The sequence below is a fragment of the Rousettus aegyptiacus genome, unplaced genomic scaffold, assembly GCF_014176215.1.
Source record: "Rousettus aegyptiacus isolate mRouAeg1 unplaced genomic scaffold, mRouAeg1.p scaffold_m13_p_12, whole genome shotgun sequence".
NCBI lineage: Eukaryota > Metazoa > Chordata > Mammalia > Chiroptera > Pteropodidae > Rousettus > Rousettus aegyptiacus.
In genome coordinates this window covers 39846471-39864117 of record NW_023416287.1, presented here as the reverse complement: position 1 = coordinate 39864117, position 17647 = coordinate 39846471, and the positions used below count along the sequence as shown (strand labels likewise).

Genomic DNA, 17647 nt, shown 5'->3' with positions numbered 1-17647 from the left:
CCAAGACACGGGGCTTCACTGAACTGGTTTGGGCTTTGTTCTTTGGTCTAGGCAGAATGAAAGGTTAGATTTTCCCCAAGTTGTCACTGTTTTCCCCCAACTCACAATTTGCCACTCCTAATATGGTGCACCCCCTATTTACCCTACTCCCCCTGTATCCCCTCACGTATGTGAGTTACTGTGAAGGCAAGCCAGGCCCTCCATCTCTCTTATCTTCATAACTATCTGGCATTCTTAGGCCAGCTGGCAGCAGGGGAAAATAAGGCTCAGTGAAATGCCCCACATCAGCCCTACCCACAGAGCAAATGGCAAAATGAAGTGGAGAAACTACAAAATGTCAGAAAGTAACAAAACACATTTATTTCAATAACATGGCTCCCCAGCTCACCAAGGTCCTATAAAACCTGCCATCCTATTGCACCCTGGACTCTGTGCGCACACAGAAGCCACCTAGTATCTGGCCAGACTGTGACCAAGGGTAGGGGCTAGCCACAGGAAAGATGGCCCTGCTCTGTTACAGGCAGAGTGAAGGCAGCTCACAGCTGGCTCCTGAGCCATGCTCACAAACAAAAATGGCCCCATCGAGAGTCCAGCATGGGAGGGCTTCTCTCCTTCCCCAGGGCTGTCCTTACCAGAGCATGTTAGGTAGGGAGGGTACAGGGACGGGCTACGGGCCTCCTTGAGCCAGTATTCTGCTCCACTGCACCATGAGCAGCTTCGAGGACAGCTGACCAAACCAAAAGAAAAAAAAAGGAAAAAAGAAAAGGAAAAAAGGCCTCTTTGCAACCTAAAACACTATTATCCAGTCCTCGCCCATCCAGGGACCCTCAGAAAGCATCTGCCCACTAGAACAGTTGGAGGAAGCACACATCAAGAGACAAGCAGAATAGGAGGCAGGCACACGGGTGTACAGCACTTGAGGTGGGCTGTACCCTAACCCGGCCAGGTGTGATGTAGGCCCAGTGCAGTGGTGGAGTCACGGGGGCCCATCAGAAAAACTACTTCTCTGGCTCTTCATGCTTGTGCTGGAAGCCTCCGCAGTGTACCAGACTCTGAAAGGGGACCTGCAGGCTAGTGCAGCCGCAGGTAGGAGGGGACGGAGTAGTTGAAGAGCAGAAAGTCCATCCTGTATAGATTGAAGAGGCGCCGCTGGTAGAAGGGGCTGATGTCCTGGAAGAGGCGCGCAGCCTGGTCCTGCGTGGCAGCAGCCTTGGCCCGGGGCGGTGGCGAGGGGAAGCGCAGACCGGGCGCGCCCACCAGGCTCAGCACAAACGCCGCGTCTTCCGCCAGCGTCTCGAACTTGCCTACGATGTCATAGCGCAGGCCGCACGGGTGGCAGAGCGCGTGGGCGCGCTCCCAGTGTTCGTTGAAGGGTTCGTTGCGGCGCGTACGCGGATCCAGCAGGTAGGCCAGGAACTCCGCGAAGCGTACGTCGTGGCCGCGGGCCAGCGCTTCGGGGTGTGGGCGCGGACGCAGGCGCCGCACGATGCGCGTGCCATAGCGCCGCTGGAAGGCCGCACTGTAGGGCTGCGAAAACTTGTTGCTGTAGGCCGAGGCCAGGCGCTGGAAGGGCTCGCGCACGAACAGGAAGGCTAGATAGGCGCGCAGGCGCCGGTTGATCTCCGTGGGGCTGAAGTCAGCCAGAGAGGGCAGGCGGCCTGGAGCGTGCACCTCGTGCGCGGGAATGGCTCGCGGGTCCCCGCCGAAGCGGCCGCTCAGTGCCAGCAGCACACGCTTCCAGTTGGTGCAGGCCACCTTGGGCACGTAGCAATAGAGCAGGCCGTGCGCATCGTCCACCAGCACATGTCGCAGGTCCTCCGGCCGCAGCAGGCGCTGCCGGCGTGTGTGGCGGCTGCAGGCACGGTGCAGCAGGTCACGCCTCTGCCGGTGCACTTCAGCCAGGGCGGAGAGCGGGCCCTGCGGGCGACAGGGAAATAGGTCAGGGCTGCTGCCCAGCGTGGAGCGGCCAGGGACGTGTGTGAGACAGGGCTCGGCAGCAGGCAGGGGACCTGGACTGGAACCCCAGCGCTGCCACCGATCACTGTGTGATTTGGGGCCCAGGCATCTGTCCTGGACCTGGAATTGGGGGATAATGAATCTAGCTTAGCAGAGACATGAGGAAGAATATGACTAGTCTCTTGGGCACTCAGAACTGAAGGGGTCCTGTTAACTATTAGGACAAAATCAGAGTAAACCCAATAAAGTATGACTTCAGAATGCTCACCGCGGGTGTAAACTGAATATCTGCTGTTTACTAAAAATAGTATAGTACATAAGAACAGTAGCTTTAACTACATATAAATGGAGTTGAAAAATTCAGCCACTTGTAAGCTATTGGGACACTTTTTGTTTAATAATAAAATCAGCTAATTCTGTATTTGTGAATTGGTATGTTCCTTTGGGTCTTGATTTCTTCACCCCCACCACCCAACGAATTCTAATCTCAATGCTTGGTCAGGCAGGAAGCTTACACTCTTTGAGCCTGTCTCTCCTCTGTGAAATAATAACATCCAGCATGTATCTAGTACTTATTGTGCTATCCTCTTTACAACTCTATGAATTAGGTAATATTAAGACACATGGGCCCAGCCCCCGCCCCATCCCCCCCAACCCTCCCCAGCTATACCTACACCCAGGCCAGCACCTCCAGCAACCCTCCTATCTCCTTCAAGTCCTCTCTGCCCTAAACACGGTGAGGATGTGGGAACGTAAAATCTTCACTCATTGCTGGTAAGACATTAAACTCATACAGCTGTTGTTGAAAGCAGTTTGACAGCTCCTCAAAAAAGTAAACATGCTCCAGCAATGCCACTCCTTAGGTATATACCTTAGCTAACTAAAAACGTAAGTTACACAGAAAATTGCACATAAATGTTGACAGCAACATTATTCATAATAGCCAGAGTGTTCGCATCCCAAATGTCCATCAACTGATGAACAGATAAATCGTATGTAGTCTACCCATATAATGGAATATTATTCAGCCATAAAAAGGAATGAAGTTCTGATACATGCCAAAACACGGATGAACCTTGAAAAGATTATGCACACTAAGTGAAAGAAGCCAGACACAAAAAGCCGCATGTATGAGTCCATTTATATGAAATGTCCAGAATAGATCATAGAGACAGAAAGGGGATTGGTGGTTGTCATGGGCTGGGGTGAGAGGGTGCTGGGGAATGACTGCTAATGGGTACTGGATTTCTTTTTGGAGTGATGAAAATGTTCTGAAACTAGATGGTGGTGATAGTTGTGCAGTCTTATAAATATCCTAAAACCATTAAATTGTACACTTTAAAAGAGTGAAATTTATAGTACATGAGTTATATCTGTTAAAATAAAAAGACTTCAGAATGTTTCCATTTCAGAGGAGGCTAAAGCAATATCTGAAGTGGTGGGACACTATATCCAGTGCCTACGTGAGAACATCTGACATTGGTGGGAGGGAGAAGTGTGAAAACATGTGTATGTGTGCACATGTGCCTTTAAAAATATCTCACAGACATCAAAGATACTTAAGTGCAAAAAGTTAAAGTGAGGAACAGGACTTAACATGCCACACTTTGGGTTTTAAAAGGGAAAGGAAAGAAATCTAAAAATTTTTCAAAAAGGATGGGTTATGGAGAGTTTCTCTTTTAGATATATGCTGCAATTGTCACAGAATCAACAAGACTGGGATTTGCTTCAAAATAATACAAGGAAGGAGAGTCAGGGGACGAGAGGTCAGGATGAAACAAGACAGTTGATCATTATTCAGACTGGGTGATGGGAATATGGGCATTGGTTGTACTATATTCTCTTTACTTCTGCATATATTTGAATTTTTCAAAATAAAAAGTTAAAATAGATGACATATGTACCTGTAGGTGAGATTTTTTTAAAGTAACATAAACACATCATAGAGCATTCGATGCTACATGCATGCCTTGTACGTGTCTGGAAGGACATGCAGAGAACTGGTCACTTCCAGGGGTACCTGGGGGCCAGTGTGAGAAAGAGCTCTTCACTGTACATACACTCTGGGAGTGTTGAATGCCCTATTATGTGCTTACATTACTTTTTCAAAATCTCACTGTGGGGGTGACTGCCAGGTTCAGCCATAGCTGTAGAAGGCCTGAGGGCATTTCCACCCTCTGAGGTACTGCCTCACAGAATTGACCTCAGGAGCCTAGCTCCACATGGCTTCCAGGAAAGGACTGTATCCAGGGGCCCCACAGCCAAGGTCTGCTTTCAGCTTCCAGACAACCCAAGACATTTCTTGTGGCACAGAATATTGGCCATCGACCCACCTGTCAGTCTCCCTCCTTCCTTGCCAGGAGACCCCAGCTGTGTTAGGCCATGTGCCTGGCCTCAGGGAGGAACCATTCACACCTTCATTAAAGCGATGAGTTCAGTGTTGGGAATGTAGCCTGGCTCTGGCTAAGAAAATGTAAGAGGAAGTCTGCTGAATGGCTCTCAAAGATGACTTTCCTTCACAAGAAAAAGTGAGGGCTCCTGAAGAAAGAAAACCCTTTGTCCCACCCCTCTACCTTTTGCTTAGGATGCTGTCCTGTGAGAAGAGGTCGGGGCCCTGGCCCGCATCTTGTAGCCATGAAGCAACTAGTCTATGACAGAAGCCAACATCCACAGGGTGTTGTTAGGCAAAGTGCTGCTACTGTCCATGGAGATGCCAGTCTCTGAGCATCTTGGGGAGTACACACTGACTCTCCTAATGGCTTAACATAGACTCAGTTGGCTTTTCTCTTGTTTAAAGCCTCACGAATAGCTACACAGTGAATGCTACCTCCATTTTACAGATGAGAACACTGAGGCTCAGAGGAAATGAGTTGTCTACAACTCCCCAGTAGGAAAGCTGGGTCTCCAGCTCAGGTTCCTTGGGACTCAGAAGCCAGGGCTATGCCTGATGGTCTGGGGCACATCCAGTAGTGACATTCATCTTTCCTAGGTTGTCTGGACTCAGCTGCTTGGTTCTTTATGCTGACTCTAGTCCCTATGACCACTGTGGTCTTCTCAGGGCCCTTAGCCTCCCTGTGCCTTGGTTTCCTCATCTGTAAATAGGGATAGCAACAGCCCCACCTTATAGGGTTGCTGTGAGGACTAGGTAAGTTCACAGAACTAGAGAGCTCGGTACACAGTTAGCACTTGTTGGCCACATTGTTTTTATTACTGTTATTTCTCCAGCTGCAAGGTGCTAAACTTCCAGGGCCTTGACACCCCAAAGTCACTGGCTCCTCAGGCTGTGAGAGGGCTGAGTCAGCCCCATCTGCCTCTCAAAAACCTGTGCAGCTGGTGGAACCTGGGGCCTTGGTGAGAGCCCTTGATTTGCTATGTAGCCCAGGGCAAGCCATTCACCCTCTCTAAACCGAGGCCAACACTCCTGCAACCTAAGAGTGTGAGCCAGATGAGCTCTACGTGCTCCTCTGGCCTCAGTCCTTGGAGATTCAATGAGCAGCCACTTTCTCAATCCTAGTATGATTCTTTTCCCTGGTTTAAAACATTCCATGGCTCCCTGTTGCCCTTGCCTCACCTGCTGGGCCACAGCAGGTTACTGCCCACCCCTGGCTCAGCTCACACACCCTTTTCTGTCCTCTGCTCACCTCCAGGTGCTCAGTCCCTACTGTTTGCTTCTTAACTCTTCTTCCGTAGATCTTAGCTGCAATGTCTCTTTCTCAGAGAGGGTTCCTCTCCCCCATTTAAACTAGGACCCTTCTGGTAGAGTTTTCATTTCACTTTGCACTTTCCCTTTAGACATGAATCAGTCACAGGTTAGTACAGGCAGTAATCATACTATGCCTTCCCCACATGGGACTGTAATCTGCACAAGGGCAGGGACCCAGCTGACCTGCTTATGGCTAGATCCACAGCTTCCTGAGCACAGCTTGCATACAGTAGGTGCTCAACACATGCTGCCTGAATGGGTGCCTCTGAGTATGCCTTGTTTGGGTGTGTGTGAGCCAGGGGTATGGCTCTCAGTGTGGTACAACCATGTGTATGTTTGGGGCAGTGTGTGGTCTCAGTGGGGCCAACATCAGAAGTGGAATTCATGGATCAGCAACCCACTTGGTCTATTGCCTGAGAACAGGAGAGGCAGAGGCTCCCTGTATGTTTTCCTATTACAACTGGTACTAAATTGGGGGGTTCACATAATTACATCTCCCTACTAGACTGTCAATTCCCTTAGGGTAGCCTCATGGTTTCTTTCACTCCCTTTCATATCTGCAACATGTAGAAAAGTACCTGGCACAGAGTGGCCTCAGTCTATTGTTGGATGGATGATGGACAGGTGGGGGGTAGTGGAGATCCCAGCTGTCTCAGCTTGCCCCCAAGATTTGCCCTTGTCATATCATCAAGCAGTCTTGTCTCTGGACAGAGCCTGGATTTGCAGAGGAAGCTTCTCTGTGTCCAATGTGGGTTCCAGTCTCATGACAGCAGGTCTACACTGGGGCCCTCAGATTCCCATGTCTGAAGGTAGAATGAGGGATTCTAGGCTGAGGATCTGTCTACCTACCTTATCCAAGTCATAGAGCATCTGCAGGGGACTCCTCTTCTTCTCACCAAGCCAGCCAGAGCCCAGAGCTCTGTTTTTAGATTCTGAAGGAGCATAAAGAGAGAGGTGTCATCACTGTATCAGATAAACTGGATTTGGTTCTGGGGGAAACTTCGCCAACTCACCTAGAGCACAGTTAATCTATCTCTGAGACTCAGTTTCTCTCCTGTGTCTTGACTGTCCCAGGTGGGGGTGGGGAGGTGGAGTGTGGAGAAGCACTGACAGAGCCCCTAATCCACCAGGGCAGAATACTTGGTGTCATTCTTGCCCCCATGCTCTGCCCTCCAGAGTTGAAGGGTGCCAAGCAAGAGGGAAGGTGATTCCCGGCCCATAGCTCTCTGGGAAAGGCCTGATCGCCCTACTTCATCCATTCCAATCTGCTCCCATCTTATGTCCCACCTCTGCTCATCCCATGACTGAAGAGTCCTGAGAGGCTCAACAAGCTATCTGTCCAGCCTCCCCAGATCCTGGGTGTAAGCAGCCAGAAAGGGCTGAGCAGAAGTGGAGGTGGCACAGCCAAGCTTCAGGCTCTCTGGGGAATGGCTCACAGGTCAAGTGACCCACTGTGAACTCCTACAGCAGCCTGTACTTTCCTTGGCAGTGCACGTGTCTCACAGACTGGACACCTCTGTCTGTGTCAATGCCCCCCCCCCCCCCATTCCTCACAATCTTCCTAGAGCTACCAAAAATCTTGGCTTGCTAAGTTTATTCTTTCACTCAAAATGTTTTTAAGGACTATCTTCTTAAACATATTCAATAATTGTGAATATATTCTTAGTAATACAATCAACATCGATAAGGAAAGTCCAAGACCTTCTTGATCATATTTTTCTTAAATATGACTATACATATTAAAAAACTAATAAAGTATATCTTTACAAAATCACCCAAATTGGCAAATCTGTAACTGGATTAATCAAGAAGAAAATAATGACGAATCAAATACTAAAAACAGGAGTGGAAGAAGAGATATTAGTACTGGAACTTACAGAAATAAGATTATAAAAGCACAAGATGAACAATTGTACAACAGTAAATTAAATAACCTCTATGAAATGGAAAAATTCCTACAAAGACACAAATTCCTAAAAATGACTCAAGAAAAAATGGAAACTCTAACAAATTTATAACAAAAGAGATTGAATTAATAATTTTAAAAAATTCCCATGGAATAAAGAAGAAGCCATGTTGAGACAGTAGAAGGGGTGGAGTAATGAAACTGAGGGTAGCAAGTGTGATTAAATATCTATAAGAAAATTAAAAGGCATTATTAAGGCTTTAAATAAAGCAGGGATCCAAGAGGCTTCGACGCTGCCTACTGAAAACCAAAAGAAAAGTGCCTTCTTTACAACAGGCTAAAGAGAGACCTTTATATAATAAATCTTCTTTCTGGAAAAAATGCTGAATACACTTCCATTAATGCCCAGGTAGAGAAATAGTTGATTATACACCATGAACAACCAAGGTGACAAGGAATCTCTGAAAGGAAGAGATAAATCTCCAGAAAATAAGCTTATAGACATAGAAATATGCAACTTAAATGACAGAGAATTCAGAATGATACTTCTGAAAAAACTCAGTGAGTTCCAAAATAGGTCATATCAAAATTTCAAGAATTGAAAAAACAACTAGATGAGCAGAGCAAGGAGATTGAAACCCTCAGAAAGAACACAATAGATCTTCTAGAGATGAAGAACACACTGTAAGAGTTGAAAAATGAAATAGCAAGCTTTGGCAACAGATCAACCAAATGGAGGAAAGAATCAGTGATATTGAAGACAGAAATCTAGAAATAAATCAGAAGGGAGAAGAGAGAAACAGAAGATTAAAAAATAATGAAAGAGAAATTCAAGAACTAGCTGATAATATCAAGAGAGGAAACATAAGACAAATGGTCATTATCAAAGGCAAGGAAAAGGAGCAGGGACTAGAAAGCATTTTCAGACAAATAGTTGACGAAAATTTCCCAAATCTAAGGAATGAGCAGGAGCTTGAAATTCAAGAAGGCAACACAACACTCAATTATCACGACCCAAAAAGGCCTTCTCCAAGACATATTGTATTAAAATTATCAAAAATCAGTGACAAAGACAAAATTCTCAGGCAGTCAGGGAAAATATGGTAACTTATAAAGGAAAATTCATTAGATTATCATTGGACTTCTCAGCAAAACTTTACAAACCAGAAAGGAGTGGAATGAAATATTCAAACTATTAAGTGAAACAAACTACCAGCCTAGAATAATGTATCGAGCTAAGTTCTCCTTTAGGTATGAAGGAGAAATTTAAGACCTTTCCCGACATACAAAAATTGAGGGAATTCTCCACTATGAGGCCTGCACTACGCACTACAGGAAATACTGAAAGAGGTCAGCTCACCTAAAGCAAAATGAAAAACTACATATATTTAGTAATGAAGTGGCTATCAGGCAAATAGAAGCAGAGGAGGGCAACCCTCACTAATAAAAGGGCATTATAAGTTTAAATAATAAGCGAAAGTCTATAGCAAGATAGTAATGAATGTTCAGCATACATAGGGACAAAATGAGACAATGAAGACTGAAAACGGGAGGATTCGCAGATTCAAATTTGTAAATGGGAATGGAGATAAGGCACGTGCAGAAGAAAATGGATGACTGTATATAAATAACTATCCTTTACATATCCATAATGGTAATTACACACCAAAGATTCAGAACTGAAGTATATAACATGAAGCAAGAAGAACTAGAGGCAAAACTCACAAAGGCCAACCAAAATAAAGAAAACAGAAATACAAGGACAAGGAAGCAATGGAAACACTGAGCAACCACAAAGCAAAAGATAAAATGGTTATAAGAAGACCTCATATTTCAATAATCAGCCTAAATGTAAATGGACTGAGCTCACCAATGAAAAGGCACAGTGTTGCAGAATGGATCAAAAAAACAAAACTCAACCATGTACTGCCTACAGGAGATACACATATAGACTCAAAGTGAAAGGGTAGAAAATTATATTTCAAGCAGATGGCATTCAGAGAAAGGTGGGAGTAGCGGTACTAATATGTGAGGAAATAGACTTCAAAAAATAAAAGGTAAAGAGAGATACTGAGGAACATTTCATAATGATCAAGGGAATCATGCAACAAGAAGACATCAGGGAGCCCAGAAATATGTAAAGCAATTACTAACATAACTAAAGGGAGAAACAGACTGAAACACTATCATAGTATGAGACCTAATTACCCCACTGTCGGATATGAACAGATCATCCAAACAGAAAACCAATAAGGAAATAACATCTTTAAATGACACATTAGACCAACTGGACATCATTGACATTTACAGAGCCTTTCATCCCAAAACAGCTGCTTATACATTCTTCTCTAGAGCACATGGAACATTCTCAAGGACGGACCACATATGGGACACAGAGATAGCCTCAACAAATATAAGAGGGTTGAAATCATCAAACCATATTTTTTGAATATGCTTTGAAGCTGGAGATCAACTGTAAAAAGAAAGAGAGAAGAACCACAAATACATGGATATTAAACAACATGCTACTGAAAAATTACTGGGTCACAGAAGAGATAAAAGAGAGATCAAGAGATACATGGAAATGAATGATAATGATAGTGCAACATATCAAAACTTTTGGGACATGGCAAAAGTGGTACTAAGAGGAAAGTTCATATCATTACAGACCTACCTCCAAAAACAAGAACGAGTCCAAATAAACAACCTAATGTTTCATCTTTAAAAACTAGAATAGGAAGAACAAGTAGAGGCTAAAGTCAGCAGAAGGAAAGAAATAATCAAAATTAGAGCAGAAATAAATGAAATTGAAAACAAAAGCAATAGAGAAGATAAATGCAACAAAGGGCTGGTTCTTTGAGAAGGTTAATAAAATTGAAAAACCCCTGGATAGACTCACTAAAGAAAAAAGAGAAAGGACACAAATAAACAAAACCATGAATGAAAGAGGAGAAATTATGACTGACATCGCAGAATTAAAAAAGATTATACAAGAATACAATGAAAAAGTATATAACACCAAATTTAATAACCTGGACCAGTACTTAGAAAGATACAATCATCCTAGACTGAATCGAGAAGAACTGGAAAATCTAAATAGACCAATCAGCAGTATGGAAATTGAAACAATAATCAAAAATCTACCAAAAAGTAAAATTCCAGGACCAAATGGCTTCACCAGTAAATTCTACCATACACCTTACACCTATTCTCCTCAAACTCTTCAAAAAAATCAAAGAGAAGGCAATATTTCACAGCTCACTTTATAAGGCCAATATTACTCTGATACCAAAATCTTGTAAAGATAACACAAAAAAAGAAAACTGTAGACTGATACCTCTCATGAACATGGATGCAAAAATCCTAAATAAGATACTAACGAACCGAATACAGCAACATATTAAAAAGATTATACACCACAATCAAGTGGGCTTCATCCCAAAGGCACAGGGATGGTACAACATATGCAAATCAATTAATGTGATACACCACATAAACAAATTAAAAAATAAGAATCATATGATCATAGCAATAGATGCAGAAAAAGACTTTGATAAGATACAGCATCCATTTATGATCAAAATAGATCATAGAAGGAAATAGATATAGAAGGAAAGTATCTTAACATAATAAAGGCCATATATGACAAACACTCAACCAACATTAGACTGAATAGTGAAAAACCAAAAACCTTCCCTCTAAGGTCAGGAAGAAGGCAAGGCTGCCCACTATCGCCACTCTTATTCAGTATAACATGGAGGTCCTAGCAAGTTCAATCAGACAAGAGAAAGATATAAAAGGCATCCAAATAAGAAATGAAGAAGTCAAACTGTCACTATTTGTGGATGACATGATTCTCTATATAGAAAACCCTAAAGACTCAACAAGAACACCACTAGAAACAATAAGCAAATACAGTAGTTTCCAGATACAAAGTCAACATTTGAAAATCCATAGCATTTCTATACTCTAATAACGAAGTGTCAGAAAAAGAAGTAGGAAAAAGAATTCCTTTTGCAACTGCAACAAAAAGAATAAAATACCTAGGAATAAATTTATGTGAAGGACCTATATGATGAAAACTATAAGACCTTATTAAAAGAAATTGAAGAAGATACAAAGAAATGGAAAGATATTCCATGATCTTGGATTGGAAGAATCCACATAGTTAAAATGATCATATTACCTAAAACATTATACAGATTTAATGCAATCCCCATCAAAATCCCATCGGCATTTTTTAAAGAAGTAGAACAAAAAATCATCAGATTTGTATGAAACCGCAAAAGACCTCAAATTACCAAAGCCATCCTGAGAAAAAAGAATGAGGCTGGAGGCATCACTTTGCCCAACTTCAAATTATACTACAAGGCAAAAATAACCAAAACAGTATGGTATTGGCAGAGAAACAGACACATAGACCAGTGGAACAGAATTGAGAGTCCAAAAGTGAATATTTATATAGGCAAATAATTTTCAACAAAAAAGGCCAAAAATATACAGTGGAGAAAAGAAAGCCTCTTCAATAAATGGTGCTGGGAAAACTGGAAAGTCACCTGCAAAAGAATGAAACTAGACTGTTGTCCATCACCACACACCAAAATTAACTCAAAATGGATTAAGGACCTGAATATAAGACCTGAAACAATAAAATGCATAGAAGAAAACATAGGAACTAAACTCAAGGACCTTGGACTTAATGATTTTATGAATTTGATCTCAAAAGCAAGGGAAGGAAAAGCTAAAATAAATGAATTGGACTATATCAAAATAAAAAGCTTCTGCACAGCAAAAGAAACCATCAACAAGGTAAAGAGACAAACCATTCAAATGGGAAAATATATTTGCAAGCAACTCCTCCAATAAGGGCCTAATATCCAAAATATACAAAGAAGTCATATGACTCAGTAACAACAACAACAAAACAAATGATCCAATCAAAAAATGGGCAGAGGACCTGAACAGATACTTCTCCTAAGAAAACATACAAATGGCCATCAAATATTCGAAAACATTGCTACCTATTAGGGAAGTGCAAATATAAATCGCAATGAGATACCATCTCACACCTGTTAGAATAGTTCTAATCAACAGGACAAATAATAACGAATGTTAGAGAGGATGCAGAGAAAAAGGAACCCTCATGTACTGCTTGCTGGTGGGACTGCAAATTGGTACAGCCACTATAGAAAACAGTATGGAGGTTCCTCAAAAGAACTAAGAATTGATCTACCATATAATCCAGCAATCCGTCTACTGGGTATTTACCCCAAAGACTTGAAAACTCATATCTAAAAAAGATATTTGCACACCAATGTTCATAGCAGCATTATTCACCGTGGCCAGGATATGGAGGCAACTGAAATGTCCTAGGATAGATGATGGTCTAAAGAAACTGTGGTACATATATATTATGGAATATTATCAGCCATAAGAGTTGAAATACTGTCATTTGCAACAACATGGATGGACCTCGAGATAATCATACTATTCGAAATAAGCCAGACAGAAAAAGTTGAAAATCACGTGATATCACTTATACCTAAAAGCAACAAATCAACAAGACAAATAGACAGAGACTCATGGACATGAACTATAGACTAGAGGGTAGGAGGTGGGGGAAGAGGGGGAAGGTAGACATGATTAAGGCAGTCAAATATGGGGGGGTAGGGGTAGGGTGAAGGGAATAAAGGGGACCAAATATATGGTAGCTGAAAGAAACTAGACTTCAGGTGGTAAACACACAATAGAATATACAAGTGCCAAATTATAATGTACACCTGAAAATTATATAATTGTATTAACCAATGTTAACCCAATAAACTTAATTTTTAAAAAGTTAAAAAAAAATGTTTAAATAAGTGTAAACTGTAATTAAAATTTCCACAAAGAAAAGCCCTGGATTAGGTGGCTTCACTGGTGAAGCTCACCAAATATTTAAAAATCAACACCAATCTCTTCCAAACTATTCAAAAACAAACAAACAAAAATCAGAAAGTGAAAGAACACTTTCTAACTCTTTATATGAGCCCTGTATTATTACCCATATGAAAACCAAAGACGTCACAAGGAAACTACAGATCAATATCTCTTACGAATATAGATGCAAACCCCTCAACAAAATACTAGCAAATCAAATCCAATAAATAAAAAGGGTTATACGCTATGATCATGTAAGATTTATTCCAGGAGTGCAAGGTTGGTTCAACATACAAAATTAATCCACATACTACACCATAGTACTAGAATAAAGAAAACACATCCATATGACCATCAATAGATGCAGAAAAAACATTGCACAAAATATGATACTCTTTTATGATGAAAACACTAAACAAACTAGGAATCAACTTTATTAAACTGATAAAAGTCATCTAGAAAAAACCCGCTGCTTATATATTTAATGGTGATAGACTTGATGCTTTCCCTCTAAGATCAGGAACAAGATGGGAATGTCCACTCTCACCAGTTCTATTCAACAGTGAACTGGAAGTTCTAGCCATTGTAATTAGGCAGAAAAAGAAATAAAAATCATTGAGGATGGAAAAGAAATAAAACTATGTCTGTTCATAACCAATATGATTTAATATAAATATAGAAAACCCTGCAGAATTCACGAACTATTACAACTAATAAACGAGTTCAGCAAGGTTATAGAATACATGATTAATACACAACAATCAATTTCATTTCTAAATACTAGTAATGAATAATCCAAATGTGAAATTTCAAAAATAATTCCACTTACAATGTCATCAAAAAGAATAAAATCATAGGGAATAAATTTAACAAAAGAAGTCTAAGACTTGTCACTGAAAACTACAAGATATCACTGAAAGAAATTAAAGACCTGAATGAACGAAAAGATTTTCTGTGTTTAGTACATGGATTAGGAGGTTTAATATTGTTAAGGTGGCAGTATTCCCCAAGTCAATCTACAGATTCTATGCTTAGTACATAGAAACAGACACAGAAAGGCAGACAAAATGGGAAGACAAAGAAGTAGAAACTATATAAGAGGACATAACAGAGATCCAGGAATAATGGAGTCAAGCAATCTAACAGATATAGAGTTCAAAACATTGTTATTGAGATGCTCAATGAATTTAGAGAAAGTATAGATGAACTCAGTGGTAACTTTAACAAAGAGTTAAAAAACATAAAAATGGAAATGAAAATTATAAAAGGGAACCAGTCAGAAATGATGAACACATTATTTGAGGTGAAAAGTATATTAGATGGAAAAAATAGAGTGGATAAATAGAAGATTGAACCACTGCTAAAGAGGATGGGGAAGCCAAGAACACTCAACCAGAACAGCAACAAAAAAGAAGCCAAGACTACAATAATAATTTAAGGAGGCTATGGGACACAATTAAAGGTTAAAACATCCATGTCATAGGAAAATAAGGAAAACAAGACATTGAAGAACTATTTGAAGAAATAATGATGGAAAATTTCCCTCACTTGGAGAAGGAAATAGACATAACCCCAGGAAACTCAGAGAGTTCCAAAAACGATGAACCCAAAGAGTCCCACACCAAGACACATTATAATTTGGATGCCAAAGGTTAAATACAAAGGGAGAATCTTAGAAGAAACAAGATAAAAGCAGCAAGAAAAGTTACCTATAGTTAGTTACCTACAAGGGAGCACCCATAAGACTAGCACCTGATTTCTCAAAAGAAACTATGCAGGACAGAAGGGCTTGACACAAAATATTCAACGTGGTGAAAACCCAGGATCTGCGACCAAGAATACTTTATCTGGCAAAGCTATCACTTAGAGCTGAAGGACAGATAAAGAGCTTCTCAGACAAAAGTAAGCTAGAGGAATTTATCAAAACCAAGCCAGTATTACAGGAAATGTTCGAGGGACTTCTTTAAAAAGAAAAAACATGCATCAAAAACTTGAATAAAGAATAGTAATAACTACGTTCCTATCAACAAGTACTTCAAAAGGAAAAGAATTAATTGCTCCAACCGAAAGATAGAGTAACTGAATGGATAAGGAAACAAGACCTCTACATATGCTGCCTACAAGAGACTCAGTTCAGATTAAAAGATACACACAGACTAAAAGGAAGGAGATGGAAAAATATATTGCCTTGATGGACCTAAAGGCTACTGAGCTGAATGAAATAAGTCAGACAGAGAAAGACAAATATCACATGATTTCACATACATGTGAAATCTAAAGAACAAAATAAACAACAACAAAAGTAGAAATAAACTCATAGATACAGAGAATATTTTGAGAGCTACTAGATAGTAGGGATGTTGAAGGGATGGCAAAATGGGCAAAGGGATTCAGACGTACAAATGGATAATGACAAAATAGACATGGAGATATAAAGTGTAACATAAGAAAAATAGTTAATAATGTACATATGTAAGGAGAAGAGGGTTACTAGATTTAGTGGGGTGATTACTTTGTGAGTTATATAGATCTCTAATCGCTATGCTGTACAACTGAAACTAATATATTATTGTATGCCAACTATAATTGAAAAAAAAACTCATTGAATTGTACAATGAAAATACAAGCAACTAATTGTCTATATTTCAATAAAGCCGTGAGAAAAAAGTAAATAAAGCCTAAGTGATGTGTGGACAACATCAAGTGGACCACATAGGCAAAAGGAGAAGGGAGAGAGAGAAAGGATTAGAGAAACTATCTGAAGACCCAATGGCTGAAAACTCCCCAAATTTCATGAAAGACATGAATAAAATATCTAAAAAGTTCAAGGATCTCCAAGTTAATTGAACTCAAAACCCCACACCAAGACACATTATAATTAAACTTTCAAAAGACAAAGAGAATCTCAAAAGCAGCAAGAGACAAGTGACTCATCACAAATAAGGGATCCTCGATAAGATTATGAGCAGATTTCACATCAGAAACTTTGGAGACCAGAAGATAGTGGGCTGATATATTCAAAGTGCTCAAATAAAAGTGTCAACCAAGAATCCTATATCTGGCAAAACTGTCCTTCGAAAGTGAGAGAGAAATTAAGACATTCCCAGACAAACAAAAGCTGATGGCATATGTCACTATTACACTTGCCCTGCAAGAAATGCTCAGCAGGGTGAAACGAAAGGACATGAGACAGTTACTTAAAGCCATATAGAGAAATAAAGATCCCAATAAAGGCAAATACATGGGCAATTATAAGAGCTAGTATTATTGTAACAATGATTTATAACTGCACTTTTTGTTCTCTATATGATTTAAGAGACTAATATGTTTAAAGAAAAAAATTGTTAGTCTAAACACTAGTACTGTGGTAACTCCAAATCTTGTTTTATACACAATTTAAGACACTAATGCATTTAAAAGGATTGTTAATTTACACATTCTGGCACACAATTTAAAAAGTGTAATTAGGTAACATCAACAACAAACTGTAGAATAGCAGAGTTTTTATATGTTATTGAGGTTAAACTGGCATAAATTCAAATTAGAGCATTATGATTTTAGGGTCTTAAATGTAATCTCTATGGTAACCACAAAGAAGATAGTTATAGAATATACACAAAAGGAAATGACAAATAAATTGAAATATTTCACTGTAAAAAAAATGGGCTAAATATAAAAGTAGAGAGTAATACAAGAAATAACGGACCAAAAAAATAAAAGCTATAAGGCATACTGAAAACGAACAGGAAAATGACAGACTTCCTCCTTATCAGTAATTACTTTAAGTGTAAATGGATTAAACTCTCCAAGCAAATATAGAAATTGGCAGAATAAATAAAAACACAAGACCCAGTTCTATATGTTGTCTACAAGAGATTCAGTTGAGGTCCAGTGACACAAATTGAAAGTGAAAGGATGAAAAAAGAGATTCCATGTGAATAGTAACCAAAAGAGAGCAAGGGTGGTTACACTGACATCAGACAAATAGATGTTAAATTTAAAGATTCCAAGACACAAAGGACAACATGATATATTAATAAAAGTTTTGGCACAGCAAGAGATAGAATAAATATAAACATTTACTTACCTAATGACAGACTATCCAAATACATGAAGCAAAACTGAAAGAATAGAAGGGAGAAATTAACAGTTCTACAACAATA

The 17647-nt window shown here is 40.3% G+C and overlaps 1 protein-coding gene across 4 annotated transcripts in view; it reads right to left on the bottom strand.

The window, feature by feature from the left end:
- Window positions 1–283: 283 nt before the first annotated feature.
- CHST13 (carbohydrate sulfotransferase 13) overlaps window positions 284–17647 on the bottom strand; it is a 29213-nt gene continuing 11849 nt past the window's right edge. For all 4 annotated transcript variants that reach the window (XM_016160519.2, XM_016160518.2, XM_016160520.2 and 1 more), the window contains 2 exons: window positions 6509–6591; window positions 284–1917 (listed from right to left, as the gene is read on the bottom strand). In XM_016160519.2, coding sequence (XP_016016005.1) covers window positions 1072–1917; window positions 6509–6529 — 867 coding nt within the window. In that variant the 5' untranslated portion in view covers window positions 6530–6591 and the 3' untranslated portion in view covers window positions 284–1071. The remainder of the gene's footprint in view (window positions 1918–6508; window positions 6592–17647) is intronic.